This window comes from Eschscholzia californica, unplaced genomic scaffold (genome assembly GCF_041429995.1).
Source record: "Eschscholzia californica isolate CP2 unplaced genomic scaffold, dmEscCali1.0.p SCAF_1, whole genome shotgun sequence".
NCBI lineage: Eukaryota > Viridiplantae > Streptophyta > Magnoliopsida > Ranunculales > Papaveraceae > Eschscholzia > Eschscholzia californica.
This window is the reverse complement of record NW_028238198.1, coordinates 31,894,006-31,913,826: the sequence shown is the minus strand read 5'-3', so window position 1 is coordinate 31,913,826 and position 19,821 is coordinate 31,894,006. Positions and strand designations below refer to the sequence as shown.

The window sequence follows — 19,821 nt, the reverse complement described above, 5'->3', positions numbered from 1 at the left end:
TTAACATATCTAGAAATTCTAGATATGTTATATATAGTAGGGCAAGGTGGGAAACAAAAAACTGAAGAAAAAAAAAAAAAAAAAAAAAAAAGCATTATACGACCGAACTATTCTTGAGGTGGGACAAATAAAAGAAGTGCCCCTTGGATCAGGGCATTTCACCATAATCCCCCGTGTAATTGGAGCCGGCCACGTTGACTTTCAACCTGTCATGGGTCCATTTTTTGGTCCATTTCGCATTTCCATAAATAAGATAGTAGAATGGTTTTTAGATAGTTTACCCAATCCAAAACAAAGAAAAGATTTTGGCAGTGATAAAACTACCTTCAAATAGACTAATTAAACTCATCATTTCCGTTTTTTATTAGTGTTTGCTTTTGTTAAACAATTCCATTTAGGCAATACAAAAAGAACAAATATTTAACAACCATTTATCTAAATTGTGATTGAGATGTGGTTAGCTTGAATAATACCTGTGATCTAATTCCTTTGGTTCTTTAAGGAATGAATTTGGACATGGGACACGTCTGTATAAAATAAAATATTCATGTGGCAAGTAGAAACATTTTTTTTTCTTCTTTCTTCTTTTTTACTTTCATCAAAAAAAAAAAAGTAGAAACATTTTTTATTTGCAACAAAAAGAAAGAGAAACTTTCAACAAAAAAAAAAAAGAAAAACAAAAAGAAAGAGAAAAACATTATTTTCGTTTTCTGGAGTAATGTATTATTTAACCATAATAAATTGTTTGATTGTCTGTTTTTGTTGAAAAATTTGGTTGATTGTCGATAGAAGATATTTTGTTGGTTCTTCCTTTGGAAAAAATCTGCAACTATTGATAACAGGCAGAAAGAAACTACAAAATTTGTTGATTCTGTCTTAAAACTTCTTTGACCATTGTAAGCTCGTATCACGATTACCGTAAACCAAGACGACGAGGCATAGTCTAAGATTCTTGTATGAAACAAAACTTGAATCATGCAAATATCTGATTTTCTTCGAGAAACATTACCTTCCCCCAAATCTTGCGAGGATTTCATCATCTTCTCTTCTCACGATACTTTAGCAATCTGTTTGAAGTAAGTTTGGAGTTTAAAGATGTCACCGTTGTTCGACTAATTGATCCACAAAAATTAAAAAATTTAGAGGTAAATTTTTTTTATAAAATTATTGATTCTATCTTAAAACGTCTCTACCATTGTAAGCTCGTATCACAACCTCTCTCGTTGGGTGGAGTCCCCCAAAGTTTATTACCATTAAATGATATATATCTTGGCTTTTTAGCCGTTAGATTTAGGATTGTTTCAAATCTCAAGGTGATTGTGCGACGTGGGGTTGTAAGTATTATGGTTTGTACAGATAGAATTTTTCTAAAGTTGTTTGATTTGTTCACGTGAGGTAAAAAAAAAGCTCCGTCAAATTTTCTTGCCCTCGCCGTCAACCCGCCGTTTTAACAAGTGGCACGATTGTCATTTCTAACAAAAAACAAGACTAATTTAGGTAATTGACAAAGCTTTAGTTTAATAATCTGCGTCCTCTTAGTTATTGACGTTTTATAATACTCGTGAATACTCTCCCCACTCCCTCTCTCTTTCTCTCTTTCTCTCTCTAGAGTCTCTCTCTCTCTACGACGTGCAGAGGGCAGAGAGTATAATAGTTCTTCTTCTTCTCTCTTCCAAAAATCCCCCAAAAAAAGCTTTTATTGAAGAAATCCGATCATTTCTTTTCCACATTGCTTCTTCGATTTCTCAGGTAATCATTAATCATCTAGGTTTACTACTTAACCGCTTTTTTTAAAGCTTAAATTTTGAATTTCGCAAATGACATTGGGGAACTGGATTTCCCGTCCTTGATCTTTTTTAAACTTCTAAGATCTTAGCTTTTTTTTTTTCCTTCTTTATTTTTTGATCATCACTTGTTTAGTTTCATTGACCTTTTTAGTAAGAGTCTATGTGGTCTTAAACATTTTTAGCTTTAGAGAAATTTGTTCATTTAGGTCCGGTGAAGATACCCTAGTAATAACTTGATAAGCTATTTTAGGACTTGTATTACTGTTTAAAATGTTCTTGATTTCTTTGAAATAGGTCTTTTTGAGGAAGTTTTTGTTTGGGTTTGTAGATCTACGGCTGTTTGAGTTATGGATTGTCAATGCTGCTATCATAGAGATACTAAACTTTTAATGGGTTTTGGTAAATTTCTTTGTTTTTAGCAGAAATCATGGTTATAGAGAGCAGAATGTTTAGTTTTTGTTTACTAATTATATCTGATTAGTGAAGAACACTTAGATTCTGTTAGAAGTAATGATATGTATTTAATAATTTCTTGATTCTATGTGGTTATTGCAAGTAAAGGTAGTTCTTTTATTTGTATTAAGTATCATATAAAGGAAAGAGGGGATATATTTCCATATTTTCTTTGGGTTTTTTACTTTTTAGGTTAGTTGGATAGGAATAATGTCATTTTTTCTTCCTTGATCTTAATAATTCGATCCCGTAAGATTTTTTTGTTGTATAATCCATATTGAACTGTCAAGTTTTGATCCTTTTATGACATTAGATGGATCGTCGTTTTTCTTGATTTTCTCCTTCACTTGAATATAGTATAATGCCAGGACTTAATTGATGCAGTTAAAGCAGAACACAAAGGAGTGAAATTGGTGAAATAAAGAAGTTTCTGATCTTTTCTTTCCCCGCGTCGTTCTAATCTAAATGACGGTTGATACACCTACTGATTTCTTGCATAACGCAAGAACAGGTAGGTCTTCTTTAAACAATAGCAATGGCCATGCTACCTCCTCATATAGCTCCGCAACTGTCTCCAACGAAGATGATTACGACAGTGATGGGTCCAACTTTGCACCTCCGTAAGTTTCCCTTTTATTTAAAACCTTCATATTTATAGAGCAGTTTTATTTTTGTCGTTCTAAGAGTCCACTTCCCGAAGGCTTCGTAAAAATCAATTCTTCAGTTTTTATTATATTCAGTGGTCACCGAAGAAAAACCTCTCGCAGTTATGTTCTAAAACATATAGTTATTAAGTACCGCAGTTTGAGATATTTAGCTTGACAAAGTACTACCCGCCTTAAGTGCAGTTAGAAGTCGGTTTGTGCCACTGGAGTAGGAACAACGGTTGGGCAAAGAATAAAACCTTTTTTTGACTTTGTTTCTTGTTGGGAGGCTCTAATGATGTAACATCTAGATTAGAACTAAGATGGGGTCCTCGTAGTTGTATATCTGTTTTACTCACTCTGTACATTTCTTCTTCATTTAATTCAAAGTTTCAAAAAAAAAAGTCAGTTTGTGCCTTTTGTATTGGTACCACATATATCTGTTTCTATCAGTTAATTTCTTGCTGTTCTTTTTCTCCAGCTACGTAGTTGGCTTTCTGGGTATTATAATAGTGAATCCACGTTCTTTCTTTCTTCTTTCTGCAGTACTCCAATGACTCTTTCAATGGCTATGCCCGCAGAGCTTGCTAGTGCAATACCTTTGATTGACAGGTTTCAGGTGAGAAGATGCCACTGTTTTTTTTCTCTGATCAAAGCTGTTATTGTTAAAAGTGATCATATTTATCACTTACTCGTGATTAGTTTCTAGTTTCGCTAATATGGCAGCCGAATTCTCTCACTTCTACTCAAATCTTATGATAATCAGATAACGGCCTTCAGTTCATATTTTGGTTTGTATAATTCTCTTTTCCAGGTAGAGGTTTTTCTGAGGGCTATGCATAAGCAAATTCAATCAGCAGGAAAGCGGGGATTTTTTTCTAAACGATCTGTGGGTGCTCCAATTCGGGAACGGTTCACTTTTGAAGACATGCTTTGTTTTCAAAGGGTAATAAACCACTTAATCTAAGAGCATGTCCTATTTTATCTCAACTTATGGCATGACAGTGTTTAATAAAGGTTTAAAAGAGATGTCTAGTGATACCTTTAGTCCTGTGCTTTTTTATTATTTTTTTTGAAACTTTGAATGAATACATTTATTAAGAAGGAAAACTACATGAAAGGAAAAAAAATAGGATGGATTATATGACTTGTTATATCATCCAAGCCTCACAATTATGTACAAAATCATGATATGAGTATGTATCAAAATTTTGTAAGCTTCTGGCCCGATGGAACATAACCCCCTTGACATCTTCTACCCCCAGTCTGATATTGATGTTCTCCTCTTAAAATATTTTGTTGTACCTAACTTTCCATATGCTGCATATAATAGCTTTCGGCACCATGTTACAAAATTTCTTTACTGTTTTTTCTGTCTCCGTACCCCTTCCCATTGCTCTAGATTTTGCCCTATTGGCTTCGCCCTGCACCAGCTGACTTTGAGCAATTCTGTGACGTAGTTCCATATGTTTTCTGCCACTGGACAGTGAATGAAGATATGGTCGATAGATTCTGAGTCCTTTTGACACATTACGCATCTATTAACCATGTTGAATCCTCTCTTGTTCAATTGGTATACAGTTGGCAGCATCTGAATGGTTATATGCTTTTGTACTGCGCTGTTAAGTTCTGAATACGAAGCTTACCAAATGGGAATGAACTATTATTTGCAGGATCCTATTCCTACTTCAATGCTCAAAATTAACAATGAACTAGTGAGCCGAGCAATAAAATTGTTCCAGATAATATTGAAATACACAGGAGTTGATTCATCAGATAAACTTACTCCAATGAGTTTAGAGGACAGGATACATCTTGTGGAGAAACTCTTTAAGCACACTCTGAAGCGTTCAGAACTTCGGGATGAACTTTTCGTACAGATATCAAAGCAAACAAGGAATGCTCCTGACAAGTATGTGTATTCATTTATGGAAGATTAGTTTACTTATTTGTTATTTGATATTACTCTGCATGCAATACGGGATTCTACCTCTCGATGGTAACAGTTTCCTATTGGATATGCAGGCAGTACTTGCTCAAGGCATGGGAGCTAATGTATTTATTTGCTTCTTCCATGCCTCCTAGCAAGGAGATAGCTGGGTATTTATCAGAGCATGTTCATCATGTGGCTCATGGGCCAAACATTGATAAAGAAGTTCAATGTTTTGCGCTTAACACATTAAATGCATTGAAGCGTTCTGTTAAGGCTGGACCTAGGCAAATAATTCCTGGTCGTGAGGAGATCGAGTCAGTACTTAGCGGTAGAAGGCTTACAACCATAGTCTTTTTCTTGGATGAAACTTTTGAAGAGATCACATATGACATGGCAACAACAGTAGCTGATGCAGTTGAGGTAATATTTGTACCCTCATTGCTGCCAAGCAAAGCTCTTATCACATGTATAGGATCCATTTATTTCCAGAAAACTGAGCAAGCAGCTTAAAAGTTTCATATACCAACTATTGCTGAAAATGTTTCTTCCAATTGCTTTCCTGCATTTTTAAAACACTATTCACATATCTGCAACTTTTTTTGTTCTTGAACAAGTGTGGGAATCTGGGATTTAATATTTGATTAATTTTTCTCAGGAACTTGCCGGGATAATCAAGCTTACAGCATATTCCAGTTTCAGTCTATTTGAATGTCGTAAAGTTGTCAATGGTTCTAAATCAACTGATCCTGGAAACGGTAAGACTTATCATCACTTTCACAAGTCACCTCCTACGCTAATTTGGAGTTGCATAGTTCTCTGATATTCTTTTTTTCTGTTTTTGTATGTCATACAGAAGAGTACATTGGGTTGGATGACAATAAATACATCGGAGATCTCTTGGCTGAATTCAAGGCCGCTAAAGACCGGAGTAAAGGAGATATCTTGCACTGCAAATTGACATTCAAGAAGAAGTTGTTCCGGGAGGCTGATGAATCTATAGAAGAACAAATGTTTGTGCAGTTATCCTATGTTCAGGTAGTTAATCCAAATTTAGTTAAGTTCTAGTTATCTGCCTGAACAGGATGGTTCTTTTTTGTGTAGTTATACTAAGCACACCCAAAGCAACTTACAGTTCCATGTTGCCCTCTTTGGTCTCTCAACAATTCCATCAAATGAAAGCTCATTAATCTTGTCACTTCAACACTGTTTCTCTTTCTCTTGCATTCTTTTTGATCATTCATATCCTCTCAATTTTGGCCTGATCCATTACACTGAAAAATGTGCACCCTTAAAAGTAGTAATTTACCAACCACCAAACTCTTTGAGTATGAGAGAGTAACCTTAAAATCATGGGATTAAGGAGTAGCTTCATTTTAACTAATTTTAACACAAGAAAATGGTTCAAGGATGGCATATATGGGTTTTGATAGGAATGATTACTCGAAGTGGAGAATGAACTCTCTACTTTTTATTTGGAAAATGCATTTCTTTTGTCTCAAAATATCGTTTCAGTTGCTTTTAATTGATATGCCACGTTGTCCTAGTCAAGGTTACCAGATTCGCGGTACGCTCCGGTACGCGGTACGAAAACGGATACGCGGTACGCCTATTACAGTGTATCCGATACGTGGGGGGTATACCTATTCGGTACGATAATTCGATACATAATTCGATTAATATAATATTTCTCCTAAAATTCTTCACTAATAATTGTATTTGTAACTAATTCTCCCATTTTTCCATTGTGTTCATCCCAAAAAATTTCGATTGTGTTCCTACCATTCTTCATGAGATTGGTTCGCTAGATCGGGCGATCTGGTTCGCGAACGTACCCTAAAAGGGTTCGCGCGAACCAGATCGCGGTTCGCAGGGGGTTCCAGCGAATCTGGTAACCTTGGTCCTAGTGCGTACAATTCTATTTGTTTCGAACTTCTATTACTTAGTGCTAACAAGTTATTTTCTTTGCAGTTACAACATGATTATACGTTGGGGAATTATCCTGTAGGGAGAGATGATGCTGCACACCTGTCTGCATTGCAAATCTTGGTGGAGATGGGATTCCTTTGTAATCCTGAATCATGCACGTTAGTAGCTTTCTCACACATCTTATTTTTATTTAGGTTGTACAAGCATGTTTTTGTTTTCCGCCTAAGTGCATGGTTATAAACTCTAAAATCTGGTAATCTTTTTCAGCGATTGGACATCACTTCTTGAAAGGTTCTTACCTAGACAAATTGCAATTACTAGAGGAAAGCAGGAATGGGAGGAAGATATTCTTTCTCGGTATCATTTAATGGTGAGGCTCAAGGATTCAAGTTCTTTAACAATGCCAATCTCATAAAAGAAAGAAAATTTGAATAACATCCATGCAAATTGCAAGTAAAAAGTTTCAATATTTGTCACAGGTATATGTGTCAAATAGAACAAATTGAAAACAAAAAGGCAAAATGGGGTAATGTTTACACAATGTATACATAGTTTCTTGTCTTCGTTAATAGGTTTTTTTACTTAATTTTTTTTTGACTTTTGGTTCAAGCATTGTTACATTATATACATGACATAAAGCACTAATGCATTTATGGTCCTAACACGATTTTGTGTAAGTACACAATGTACACAAAAGAAATTCACTTTATCAATTGGAAGTGCATGAGTATGTGAAGCAGTAGCATTAAGCTTTTATTTGCTTTCGTTTATGAGCTTGAATGCATGCTGCTTAGTCTTTCAGAGGAACATGATCAACTTCTTTTATTTTTTTAAGGAAATTGATTATTCGGCTATTACAGTCTTAACTTCTAGCTGGCTTCTGCTGCAGTTTCTATTATGTACTTATCTGTTTTATTTTTGTCTTTCTTTTGAATGATATTTTTCACCATTTGGGGAGGGGGAGAGGGGGGAGGGGGCAATGTGTTATTGGTCGTTCATTCATTATGAACACTTTTTTGTTCGCTCTCGTGCTATAATATGATGGACAAGTTCTATTTTCATGTAGGAGCATTTGTCGAAAGATGATGCAAGACAACAATTTCTTCGAATTTTAAGAAATCTACCTTATGGGAACTCAGTATTCTTTGGTGTTCGGAAGATTGACGATCCTATTGGGCTCTTACCTGGCCGGATAACTTTGGGCATCAATAAGCGAGGGGTGCGTCTTATAACTCTTTTGACTTTATCAATTACATCCTAAACTTTTCTCTTCGTAATAATTGGTGATGAATGAATTTGCATGCTGTTCAGGTTCATTTCTTCCGTCCAGTTCCAAAAGAATACTTGCACTCTGCTGAATTACGAGACATCATGCAATTTGGTAGCAGCAATACTGCTGTTTTCTTCAAAATGAGGGTTGCAGGTGTACTCCATATATTCCAATTCGAAACTAAGCAGGTTCTCAAAATGTCTTTATATCGAGACTGTAGTTGTAATCTTTTTTAATTGTAAGTCATTCAAACTACATTTTTTTAAAATATGCTTAATGAACTTGCAGGGTGAAGAAATTTGTGTTGCTCTGCAAACACACATAAATGACGTTATGCTTCGCCGATACTCTAAAGCACGCTCTGTTGCTAATGGCCCAGTCACTGGAGATCTTTCACGAAGCCCTAAAGCTCCAAATCCAAGTGTTTACGAGAAGCGTGCGCAGGAGTTGTCTAAAGCGGTTGAAGAATCTCAGAGAAATGCTGATCAAGTAAATAATTTTTTTTATTTGAATAAAAAACTATCTTTATTTGGTTATCAAGTATGGAAGGTGCAATATAGTTTTGCTATACAATTTGTCTGAGAAGTTATAAAATTTGATTCTATCTATATGACTATATATATAATTAAATACCCCTAAGGAGCGTAAATGTGTTTCTTGTCCTATTCTAAACTTCTTTAAGGGAAGTAACCAGATCTTACTGCTTTGCAGTTACTAGAGGAGTTGCGTGATAAGCAAAAACAAGAAGTAGAAACGCGGGAGGAATTAGAAAGGCTGAAAGACTGCTTGAGAACTGAGATGCAAAATGTATCAGAAGTTAAATCTGAACGTGACAATCTCAGATCACTATGTGATGAAAAAGATTCTGCTCTGCAGGTGTCGCTTCTGGTTCCTGATCAAATGTTCTTTTGGTCTTCTTTTCAAATTGGATCTTTCCAACATGATGTCCTATCAATACTTATTTATGGTTTACTATTTTATTAGGGGGCACTTACGGAGAAACGGAGCATTGAAGCCCGATTAGCAAGTATGAGCATTCAAGGGCGATCCTTAGAAGAGAACGGTGCTAGAAGGGATTTACAAGGAGTAAATACTAAGGTAAATTTGCTGAAGCCATTTGTATAATAGTCCTACCGTTTTGAAATTCCTATTGCGTTGGCGCATATTTGTACATTCATAGCTCTCCTAACATAAAAACTGAATGGTCTACTGGTGTTATTAACTTTCAATCTTTTGAAATTTTAAAGTTTGATGGTTCTAATATGCAGGCTGTTAGTAGGCTACAAGAGGAACTGAAAGCACAAACACTAGAGCTTCATGCTGCAGAAGAAACAACAAAGAAATTGGCTAATGAAAAATTGCTCCTCGAACAAAGAATAATAAGACTTGACAAGAAGAAAAGTGACGAGGTTGTGGATTTCATTCTTTTCCTTGTGGTTTCTTAGTTTTTAGACTTTGTATGTTGTCTTCTTGTCAGAGTTACTATTTTATCTGTGTGAAGACTATCTTTTATTTGTATTACTCTTAAATGATAGTTTATCTGTTTGAGTAAGATTTGGGGTTGTTATTTCTAAGTTCATAGATCCTTATATTGATGTTTGTTTTGGTTATTAGATGGAAATTCTTGATAGAAACTTTGAACAAGAACGAAGAACGCTAAGGCTTCGAGTGTCCGAACTGGAAAGGAAGCTGGAACAGGTTACTCAAGATTTGGCTGTTGCAGAATCGACCCTTGCACTCAGAAATTCAGAGCTAGATAGATTGCAAGGTAATTTAAAGGAGTTAGAGGAGCTACGAGAAATGAAAGAGGTAATGTTCGTTTACTTGTCTCCCTAAGTTATATGTTGCTTATCAGTGAGGTCCCCAATATTGTTTTGTGGATATCTTATCTACTTGTTGGCAGGATATTGATAGAAAAAATGAGCAAACTGCTGCAATTCTTAAGAAGCAAGGTGCTCAACTGGTTGAACTAGAAACACTATATAAGGAAGAACAAGTCTTACGGAAACGATATTTCAATACCATTGAAGGTAATTCTCATAAGTTCCTCCATTCATATATCATCAGCACATCAGTTGTTTGTTGTTCTCGTATCTGGTAGGTTACATGGTGACAACTTACTTTCTTAGGAACTGGTTGTTTTTGTTAAATTATTTTCCATTATAGTTAGCCCATTCTTATCCTCGAGGTTTCTACTTGTCAGATATGAAAGGCAAAGTCAGAGTATACTGTCGATTGAGACCTTTAAGTGAGAAAGAAATTTCGGAGGGAGAAAGGAATGTTCTTACAAGTTTTGATGAGTTTACAATTGAACATCCTTGGAAAGATGATAAGATTAAGCAACACTTGTATGATCGTGTTTTTGATGGTACTGCTTCACAAGAAGATGTATTTGAGGATACAAGGGTGAGTTATCTTAGTTTTAGTGCTCTAACATTGAATTAGAATCTCACTAATAGATCCTCGTTTGCTGGATAACTCATTATCATTTTTATGCTTAATTTTCATAATTGTAATGCAGTATCTGGTGCAATCAGCTGTGGATGGGTACAATGTCTGCATTTTCGCATATGGTCAAACTGGTTCAGGAAAGACATTCACTATTTATGGGTCTGATAACAATCCTGGACTCACTCCAAGAGCAACTGCTGAACTATTTAAAATACTAAAGCGCGATAGCAACAAAATTTCCTTCTCTTTAAAGGTGAGTATGCTATTTCTTATTTTCGACAACCAGTAGTTTCTTCTCTTTTCTCGTGGTAATCTATTCCAGGAAGTAAAGGAAAGAGATTGACACGATTGAAAAAATGTAGGCCTATATGGTGGAGTTGTATCAAGATACCCTAGTGGATCTTTTATTGCCGAAAAGTGCAAAACGTTTGAAACTGGAAATAAAGAAAGATTCAAAGGTAATTCTATTTCGGTCAAGCATATATACATTTCATGCAAAACAAATTCTATACTTGGTTTCAAGTCTACAGTATATTTATTTCCAGTTTGATGCTTGCTGGTAACCTATTAAAATCTTCTACTTTTCCCAGGGAATGGTATCTGTGGAGAATGTGACTGTCGTGCCTATTACGACTTTTGAAGAACTGAGAAATATTACTTTGAGGGGAGCCGAGCAACGACACACATCAGGGACACAAATGAATGAAGAAAGTTCAAGATCTCACTTGATACTTTCTGTTGTTATTGAGAGTACTAATCTTCAGACTCAGTCTATTGCGAGGGGGAAGGTATGGAACCTAAACTTTATTCCTCATTGCTCTTCTTTTGTCTTAAATAGAAACATGAAATTTTGTTTTGAGCTCAACACAGATGTGAGCTAGTGATCTATAATAGTTTGATTCATTTTTATGACTAGTTAACTAAATTCGACCTAAATCTTCTTCCTCTAATCTTACTTAAAACATGTGTTTGCAGCTAAGTTTTGTGGATCTTGCTGGCTCCGAGAGAGTAAAGAAATCGGGTTCAGCAGGAAATCAACTGAAAGAAGCCCAAAGCATCAATAAATCACTCTCAGCTCTTGGAGATGTAATTAGTGCCCTATCATCAGACAATCAACATATACCTTACAGAAATCACAAATTAACTATGCTTATGAGCGATTCACTAGGTGGAAATGCGAAAACTCTCATGTTTGTGAACGTCTCTCCAGCTGGGTCAAACTTGGACGAGAGCCACAATTCTCTAACGTATGTTTTCTTGTAACACCTCTTTTAGTTCGCTATAGGGTTAAGTCACTGTAGGTGTCTTAGTTCTGACCTTAAGTTCATCTCAGTTATTATGGCGGCCCATTAAGTTTGTTTCAATTGAAAACCAATGTGAATCGTGAAAAGGCCTACATTATATACTTTCTTAGACTTCCCCTAGGTCATGTGGGACTATTCTCACAAAGCCTCGTCTGTCCTTCAGCCGAACTTGTGTCTCTTTATATTGAGTACCTTAAACAAATATCCGACTATTAGATTGGTCCGAGAGAGTGAATGAACAACTTTTATGGATTCGATTTCTACAATCACAGTTTCAGATTTTTCACTACCTTGTTCTCTTTTATAAAAATAGTCTTGTATTCATGCAGATACGCATCAAGGGTCCGATCGATTGTTAACGATCCAAGCAAGAATGTCTCTTCGAAGGAGGTTGCTCGATTGAAAAAATTAGTTGCCTATTGGAAAGATCAAGCTGGTAAGAGAAGTGATGTGGAAGAACTCGAAGAAATCCAAGATGAACGACCAACTAGAGAAAGATCAGATAGTCGACATTCAATGTAAGAGAGTATGGGGCTAGCTTCCGATTCTGAATGTTTTATCGGGTAGCTTTTTTTGCTTAATATTTGTTTGTGTATCTGCAACTTGAAGTTCTTCTCATAAGAATGATTATTGGTACTGGAAACAACTTCTAGTTAGTGCTCTGATTGTCAGAGGAATCAAGAAATTAACATTAAGATCATTATTATATGTATAGTGAAAGAGGGGTATATATGTCTGTTTTGGTTATTATACTTGTATTTTAGATTGTTTACTTATGAGGATTTCATATTTCTTATATGAATATTTCTGTTGTCTTTTCTTATCAGTTGTTTGCTGGTTTTGATTTTCATTTCCTAAGATGGTGGTTTTTTTTTCTTTGGACATTCAAATCAGTACCCAATGACTCGTGCTATGTGCAAAGTTGAGTTTGGTGTGCTGGTGGTCCTGGTTGGTTGTTTAGGGTAAGCTAACTACAAGAGTCTTTTGAGTGCATAGACAAAATTTCTCAAAAAGTGGTCTAAGTGAAGTGAGAAATGGTTCTTTACCCTTGGACTTCTTACCCATTTTCATGATTACACCCATGAATCACTTGTGTGTTTTAACTCAAATAATTTGAAATTAAAGATACACATTAGGGTATGAATGTATTGAGTAAGAGTTTGAGTCAAACTCCAACACCAATAGCATTTTTTGGTCATATAATGACACGAATTAAGAAAATGAAAGGGAGACAAGACATTTCTGGGAGACGCTAGGCAGATGGCAAGCTGGCGCGAGAAAAAGCTTTCCTTTTCTTTTTCAAGTTTATTTGCATTTATTTTTTTGGGTTAATTCCGTTTTGGCCCCGATTTGTGACCAACTCGCCGTTTTAGCCCCAATAAGTGTCCGGCAGTTCGTTTTGGCCCCAAAATCAATTTTTCGGGCAGTGCTGACATCATCAGATCAAACCTAATAATTTTCAATACCCAAAATACCCCTCTGACCATATCTTCCTTTTCCACACCAAATCTCGAGCCGTCACCTCTATCACATCCCTTCAGCTATTTTAAAAAAACCTCTCTCTGAAAAAACAAAATTTTTTCCTCTCTCCTTTCTCTCTCTCTCTCTCAATCTGGTTCATGGTGAAATTTTTTTCTCATTCTCCTTCATCTCATCAAAAACCTCTTAAGCTTCAGAAAATTTTTGTTTTTCACAATACTCTATGATCAAAGTAGTGTAACTAATAATATTAAGGCTCAAATCAGAAACCTTTTTCATCGTACCCTTCAAAAGATTATGAGCAATTTTAACTTTTCCAACCCTAATCAATCCATCAATAAGAGTATTATAAGTAATCAAATCTGGATTAATTCCAAAACTTTGACATTTCTTTAAAAAACCTAAACCCTTCATCCACTGGTCAATTCAAACATAACCCTCTAATCAAAATATTAGAAGTATATAAATCAGGCAAAACCCTAATTGTTAACAGTTCATCATACAATTTCTTAGCCATAGTAGTTCTTCCAGGCTTAAGTAAAATTGATAAGAGACAATTGAAAGTAAAAACAAAAGGAGAAGCCCTAAAAGTTTTCATTGAATTAAATAGTTTAATGGATTCTTGAAATAACCCAGCTTGACCATGACTTCTAATCAAACTATTAAAAAGTTTAGCTTCAAGTTTGATTTTTCCACCAATTTTGGTCTCAATTGAGAAGAGAATATTTTGAGCTGCATTTAGATTCTGATTTCGACCTAGGGTTTCAATTAATTCGTAGTAAGTTTGATCATTGTGGGTGAAACCATTAGTTTCATACCATTTGAAGAATTTAAGAGCTTTAGCTGGAGTTCTAATTAGAGAGAGATTGAAGGGCAGTTGTTTTAGAGAGAGAATAACAAGAAGAAGAAGAAGATGAGATTTTAGAGAGAGAGGATTTAAGTTCAGGTGACCAAGGTTGTTTATTTATGAGTTGAGCTAGGGTTCTAGCTGTTTTGGTTTTTGATGATCTGATTGTTTGGGTTTGATCTTTTTTGTTGTTGTTGGTGGCGGTGGTAGTAGGTGTAGGTGACAGGAGGCGCACCTGATAATGGTGAACGGCGAGATGTGGTTCACCATGAACCAGATCTATAAAGAGAAGGAGTATAATAAAAGAGAAGAAAAGTAATGAAAGAGAAGAAGAAAGTGGGTTTATGAGTAACTACCTTGGGAAGGTGAAGATGGGTTGGTGACAGTTCTAGATTTGGCATGGGGAAGGAAGATATGGTCAGAGGGGTATTTTGGGTATTGAAAAGTATTAGATTTGACCTGATGATGTTAGCACTGCCCGAAAAATCGATTTTGGGGCCAAAACGAACTGCCGGACACTTATTGGGGCCAAAACGGCGAGTTGGTCACAAATCGGGGGCCAAAACAGAATTAACCCTATTTTTTTTGTTTTGCCCACTCTATACATAATATTCTGAACCGTTGATTTTAGCAACAATTCAAATGTAAATCTCCTGAAATGGAAACGCCAACTCAACAAAACCTTACCTCTTTCTTTCTTTCTTTCTTTCTATCCGACTCACACAAGAGCTCTCTTTCTTCTTCCATGAGCCCTGTCGGGCTTTTAAAAGTATTTATAGTCACAAGCAACTGTCTTTTTTATCTATAGCTTGAAGTTTGAGTGAAGTTTACCCAGACCGTTTGAATAAATGGATTATCTTTTGTCCTGTTGGAAACAATAAATGTGTTATCTTTGTCCTAGCCTTGTATTACAATTTCAATACAATTTTTCTTAGCATTAAAACCATGGCATCTAAAAAAAACATAGAATAACTCTAAATTGGTCATTGTATTCTTCAATCTATATTCACTTGTTTATGGAATATGTCATGCCAAATGAGCCACACAGACATTACACAAGTCCCTTTCAAGAGGAGGATTAGAGTGAGAAAGAGACTAGAGAGAGAATTACATCCTCTCAAATCTCACCATGAAGGCAGGAATAGGATTACAGTAAGATAGTGACTAGAGAGAGAAACAGGTGTGTCTTCTTCACGTGGATGTTGGGTGTGTGTCTAACCTTACTTTAACGTGAGTGACCATTATCGACTATCAATATCTAATCTTCTTGTTTGGTTCGGAAACTTGGGTGAATAAGAACTAGTGTTCGATAATGAGTGGTGTTTAACACCCACGTTATACCTAAGTTTGCAATATTTATTTTTATCTGCCCTGACAGTTATTGTGCCATGTGGTCACCACTCATCCGTGGAATACAAGACTTTATGTCATCTATGCACGTAAATAATTCTTCATATCAATGTTGTATTGAGAGGTTTTGAAACTAGGATAAATGAGTGAAAAACCCAAAAATCTAGACCCTAATAGGAAAAAAACCCACTAAAAAATAATAATGTCAAAAAAACTCATTTTTTGAATATTTTTCAAAATGTTGACAACATATGTAATTATGTTGTTAACAAGACAACATATTTTTTTCATAATTCCATGTTTACCCTTATATGTTGACAACATATATCATTGTATTGTTATAAAATGTTGACAACATATATCATTGTGTTGTTATAAAATGTTGACAATATCTATAATGTTATAAAATGTTGACAACATATATCATTGTGTTGTTATAAAATGTTGACAATATCTATTATATTAAAACAGGTCAGTCGGTTATCCAGGGGATAAGTCTGACCGTCTATTTTATTTTATATTAAAACAGGTCAGTCGGTTATCCAGGGGATAAGTCTGACCGTCTATTTTATTTTAGAGATTTGGTTGGGAACACATCCAACGGATGATATAATTTTTTTTATGTAAATAGACTACAAAAAAAGGGTATCTATGTAAATCAACTAAAATTAGTTACAGTAACTACTACCCGTATATTTCTCTTTTTTTTTTCCTATTGAGTATCCTATTGAGTAGAAAAATGTGGGAGGATGAGAAATTAGTGGGGAGAAAATCTCTCTTCCACATTCTTGATCGGTTTTTTTATGAAAAACTTCCCAAAGTAACTACTTCGAAAAATATATAAATAGGGCTTTTGTCAGATTGATATCTTTTCACTTTAAGAAAAATATAATATCTCACATCTATTTTATAGTTCAGGCTTCAATGAAATATTATTTTTCTTTTTTAAATGTAAGTCTCTTTTTTTAAATGTACAATGAAATATTATTTTTCTTTTTTAAATGTAATTCTCTTTTTTTAAATGTAAATAGCTTAGTATTTGATTGCTCCTCTTGGTTGTTTAATGTATAATTATTATTTTCTCTAAATGTAAAATGACTATTCAATTCTTAACACGACGGCGCAGCCAAAAGGGATCTACCGCGTCCGTAGGACGCGGTGGGAACCTAGTCTATAATAATGTCCCGACTTATTATAAAATGTTAGCGTCATATATAATTATGTTCTTAACAACATATATAATGTATTAGTCAAAATATTATTTGTTCGTTAACGGATTTGTTAAATACAAAAGATAATATGCATAACATTTTAATTTTTGTAAAGGACAAATAAAAAAATGCTTTAGTCTTAATATTTATGTCGAAAGCAAAACAAAAAATGCGGAAACCATTTATTTTTTCACAAGACAAATAGAAAAATGTTGTAGCCAAAATGTTTGTATCAGTTTGTCTATGTGAAATGCAAAAGAAAAAAATGCAAAATATTTTGGCAAAACAATGTCTAAGCAAAACCGAATTTGTTCAGAAATTTACAAATTGTTGAGACAAACTAGGATTTGTTTAGAAATTTACAAAATTGTTGAGAGCAAACCAAGAATTGTTCATAAATGTTCAAAATTGTTTGTGATGTTGATTTGGACGGAAATTTCATCTTGAAGGGTAAAATTGTATTTTTACCTACTGGGTTTTTTCCTCATTATTATTTAGTATTGGGCCTGATTCTCTTTAACTTTCCCATTTTGGGCCTTATAATTACCGCCCCTTTGAAACTACCCCATATTAATAGCAATATTAAGATTCCATCCCAATTCTTATTATCCCATTTGCTTCACGCTAAAGAGAGATGTGACCATATCAGCTGGAGGACTAGGGAGAGAGAACAAATAGAGGAGGTGTTTCACGCTCAAGAGAGATATGACCAAAACCATCTCTCTCCCTATCCATATGATGTCCATGGCAATTTTTTTTTTTTTGTTTAAAGCAAACTTTTGCTTATACAATTAGGCATTTTGCGACCTAAAATCTAAGAAACCAAATCATAAGGACATTAATGCAAAATACTTAGAAAGCTTCATTTCTTCGTGCAAACGAGTCTCTTGGTCGTTGGAATCTCAAAAAAGATTGTCCAACTCGTAGTGGGTCGGAATTTTAAATGCTTGCCATAAGGATTCAAAGCTGTGGCTAGAATACAATTATAACAACCATCCCTTTGTCTATCACAAAAAGATGATAAAAAAAAAGAGAAAAAAAAAGAGTAGTAGTCCTTTTTATTTAGAGTTAATTCCTATATGGCCTCCTACTTTGTGACCAACTTCCTTTATGACTCCCTTTTTTTCATAAATTCAAATATGACCCCCTATTTTCAGATAAATGTCATTACTACCCTTCTTAATTCTAAATTTAAAACAATAAATGTCATTACTACCCTAGTTTTAAATAATTGTTTTAGAATTATTTAAAACAATAATTCTAAATTTAAAATTATTTTAAGAATTATTTTAATTCTTAAATAATTGTTTTAAAATTATTTAAAACAATAATTTTTTTTATTGTTTTAAATTTAGAATTAAAAAAAAAAAAAACCAAACTCGTCTGGAAGTCCCAAAGTGCGATTCTTTTCCTTCTTCCAATTTCTTGCGGTTGTGATCTAAGTTTCTTCCTCCGGCAAAGGGTCATCCCTTTGCCGGAGTCCGTTTATCTTTCTATGTAGTTTTGATTTCCCTCCATTAATGGTATTTAGGGACCATAAAAAACTCTAATTTATGTTTACATCTCTCTCTCTCTCCTTTACTGTAAAACTTTGTAGTGGTAAGTTGTTCTTGCCAAAATTTGGTTGTGTGGGTTAGGTTAATGGTGGCGTCAGATCCGGATCTGTTGATGGGGCGATTGGTTTTATGGTGGTGTGGTGGTGAAGAGATGGTGGGAGTGTTTTTATTGATGGTGGTGGGTGGTGGTGGAGAAGAAGAGGGTTGTGGGTTATTTCTGTGGTGGTGTTTTAGTGATGGGGGTGGGTGGTGGTGGAGAAGAGGGTTGTGGGTAAGTTTTGTGGTGGTGTTTCAATGATGATGGTGGGTGGTGGTGGTGGAGAGATTCGTTTTTATTGCAAGATCTGGTGGTGGTTCGTGATGGTGGCGTGGTGGTGGTGTGATTTCTGTGGTGGTGTGATGGTGGCGGTTTTCTGGTGACAGATACAGTTTTTTTCCGGCGACAATGACATTTTTCCGGCGACAATGACGATTTTCCGGCGACAACAACAGTGACCCTTCATTATAGTTTATACAATCAAATTGACTGTTCTTCCGTGGTGGCGGCGACTTCCTGATTATGGCGGGACATGATAGAAGTTGGATCGAAATTAAAGATCGATCCAGTGAGTGTTGCGGAGCAAAGGAGAAGAAAGAGTTACTAGTTTTTTATTTTCTTAGTACAATAAAAGATATGTTTCTTTGTTGGTCTTTAGGGCCTGTTTTGTTGGTCTTTAGGGCCTGTTTTGTTGGTCTTTAGGACCTTTTTTTTCGTTTATTCAGAACTGAGTGTTATGATCATAGACCACTATTGGGAGTTTCTTCATCAACTACAACTCTCTCTACCGATGTACCAAAATCAGATGCGCTAACCAGAAATTTAGAAGTAAGAAGGGTACAGGGTTCATTTCTTCTGGTTCTAAAAAACCAAACTCGTCTGGAAGTCCCAAAGTGCGGTTCTTTTCCTTCTTCCAATTTGGTTTTTTATTGTTTTAAATTTAGAAGTAAGAAGGGTACAGGGTTCATTTCTTCTGGTTCTAAATCTACCTTTAGTTGGTTAGTGACGGTTGCACCTGAAGTAGCCAACCAGTCAGATCAGACAACTCCAGACGCTCCCCAAGTAGGCATAACTTGTCTTGTTTGCCCGATGTTGGTTGTGTCTTTGTTAGTTTAAATTTCATGATGTAATTTTCATTAGCCTTTCGGCCTTTCAATGAAGTTTGATTTCCAAAAAAAGAAGTAAGAAGGGTAGTAATGACATTTATCTGAAAATAGGGAGCCATATTTGAATTTACGAAAAAAAAATGGGACCATAAAGGAAATTGGTCACAAAGTAGGGGGCCATATAGGAATTAACTCTTTTATTTATGAAGTAAAACCACTTCAATAAATAATGGAGAGAATTGCACGTGCTTTGATAGTTAAACTGCTTTTACATTCACCAATTCACATTGATAATGTTGATAAATAGTCCCACCTCGCATGTAAGAAGGTATAGTAATTATCATGTACCTTTCTATGTAACGACCATTTATTCATTGTACTACTCCATGTTTTTGTGTCTTTTACTTGTTCACAACCAAGTGGTGCATTTTTTAAATGCTTAAACTATATATTAAGTTCTTGTGATT

At 35.1% G+C, this 19,821-nt stretch overlaps 1 protein-coding gene across 1 annotated transcript; it reads left to right on the top strand.

The window, feature by feature from the left end:
- The first annotated feature begins 1,484 nt into the window (after positions 1-1,484).
- On the top strand, positions 1,485-12,594 carry ZWI (kinesin-like calmodulin-binding protein (ZWICHEL)). The gene is made up of 24 exons (XM_086652576.1): positions 1,485-1,749; positions 2,625-2,860; positions 3,431-3,503; positions 3,699-3,830; positions 4,558-4,796; positions 4,910-5,237; positions 5,473-5,572; positions 5,671-5,852; positions 6,786-6,901; positions 7,011-7,113; positions 7,810-7,962; positions 8,055-8,201; positions 8,302-8,502; positions 8,725-8,889; positions 8,998-9,111; positions 9,282-9,422; positions 9,628-9,822; positions 9,917-10,043; positions 10,217-10,419; positions 10,535-10,717; positions 10,827-10,922; positions 11,055-11,252; positions 11,440-11,711; positions 12,098-12,594. Exons 2-24 carry the CDS (start codon positions 2,706-2,708, stop codon positions 12,288-12,290), a joined length of 3,816 nt encoding a protein of 1,271 aa, XP_086508702.1. The 5' UTR covers positions 1,485-1,749; positions 2,625-2,705; the 3' UTR covers positions 12,291-12,594.
- Positions 12,595-19,821: the final 7,227 nt, after the last annotated feature.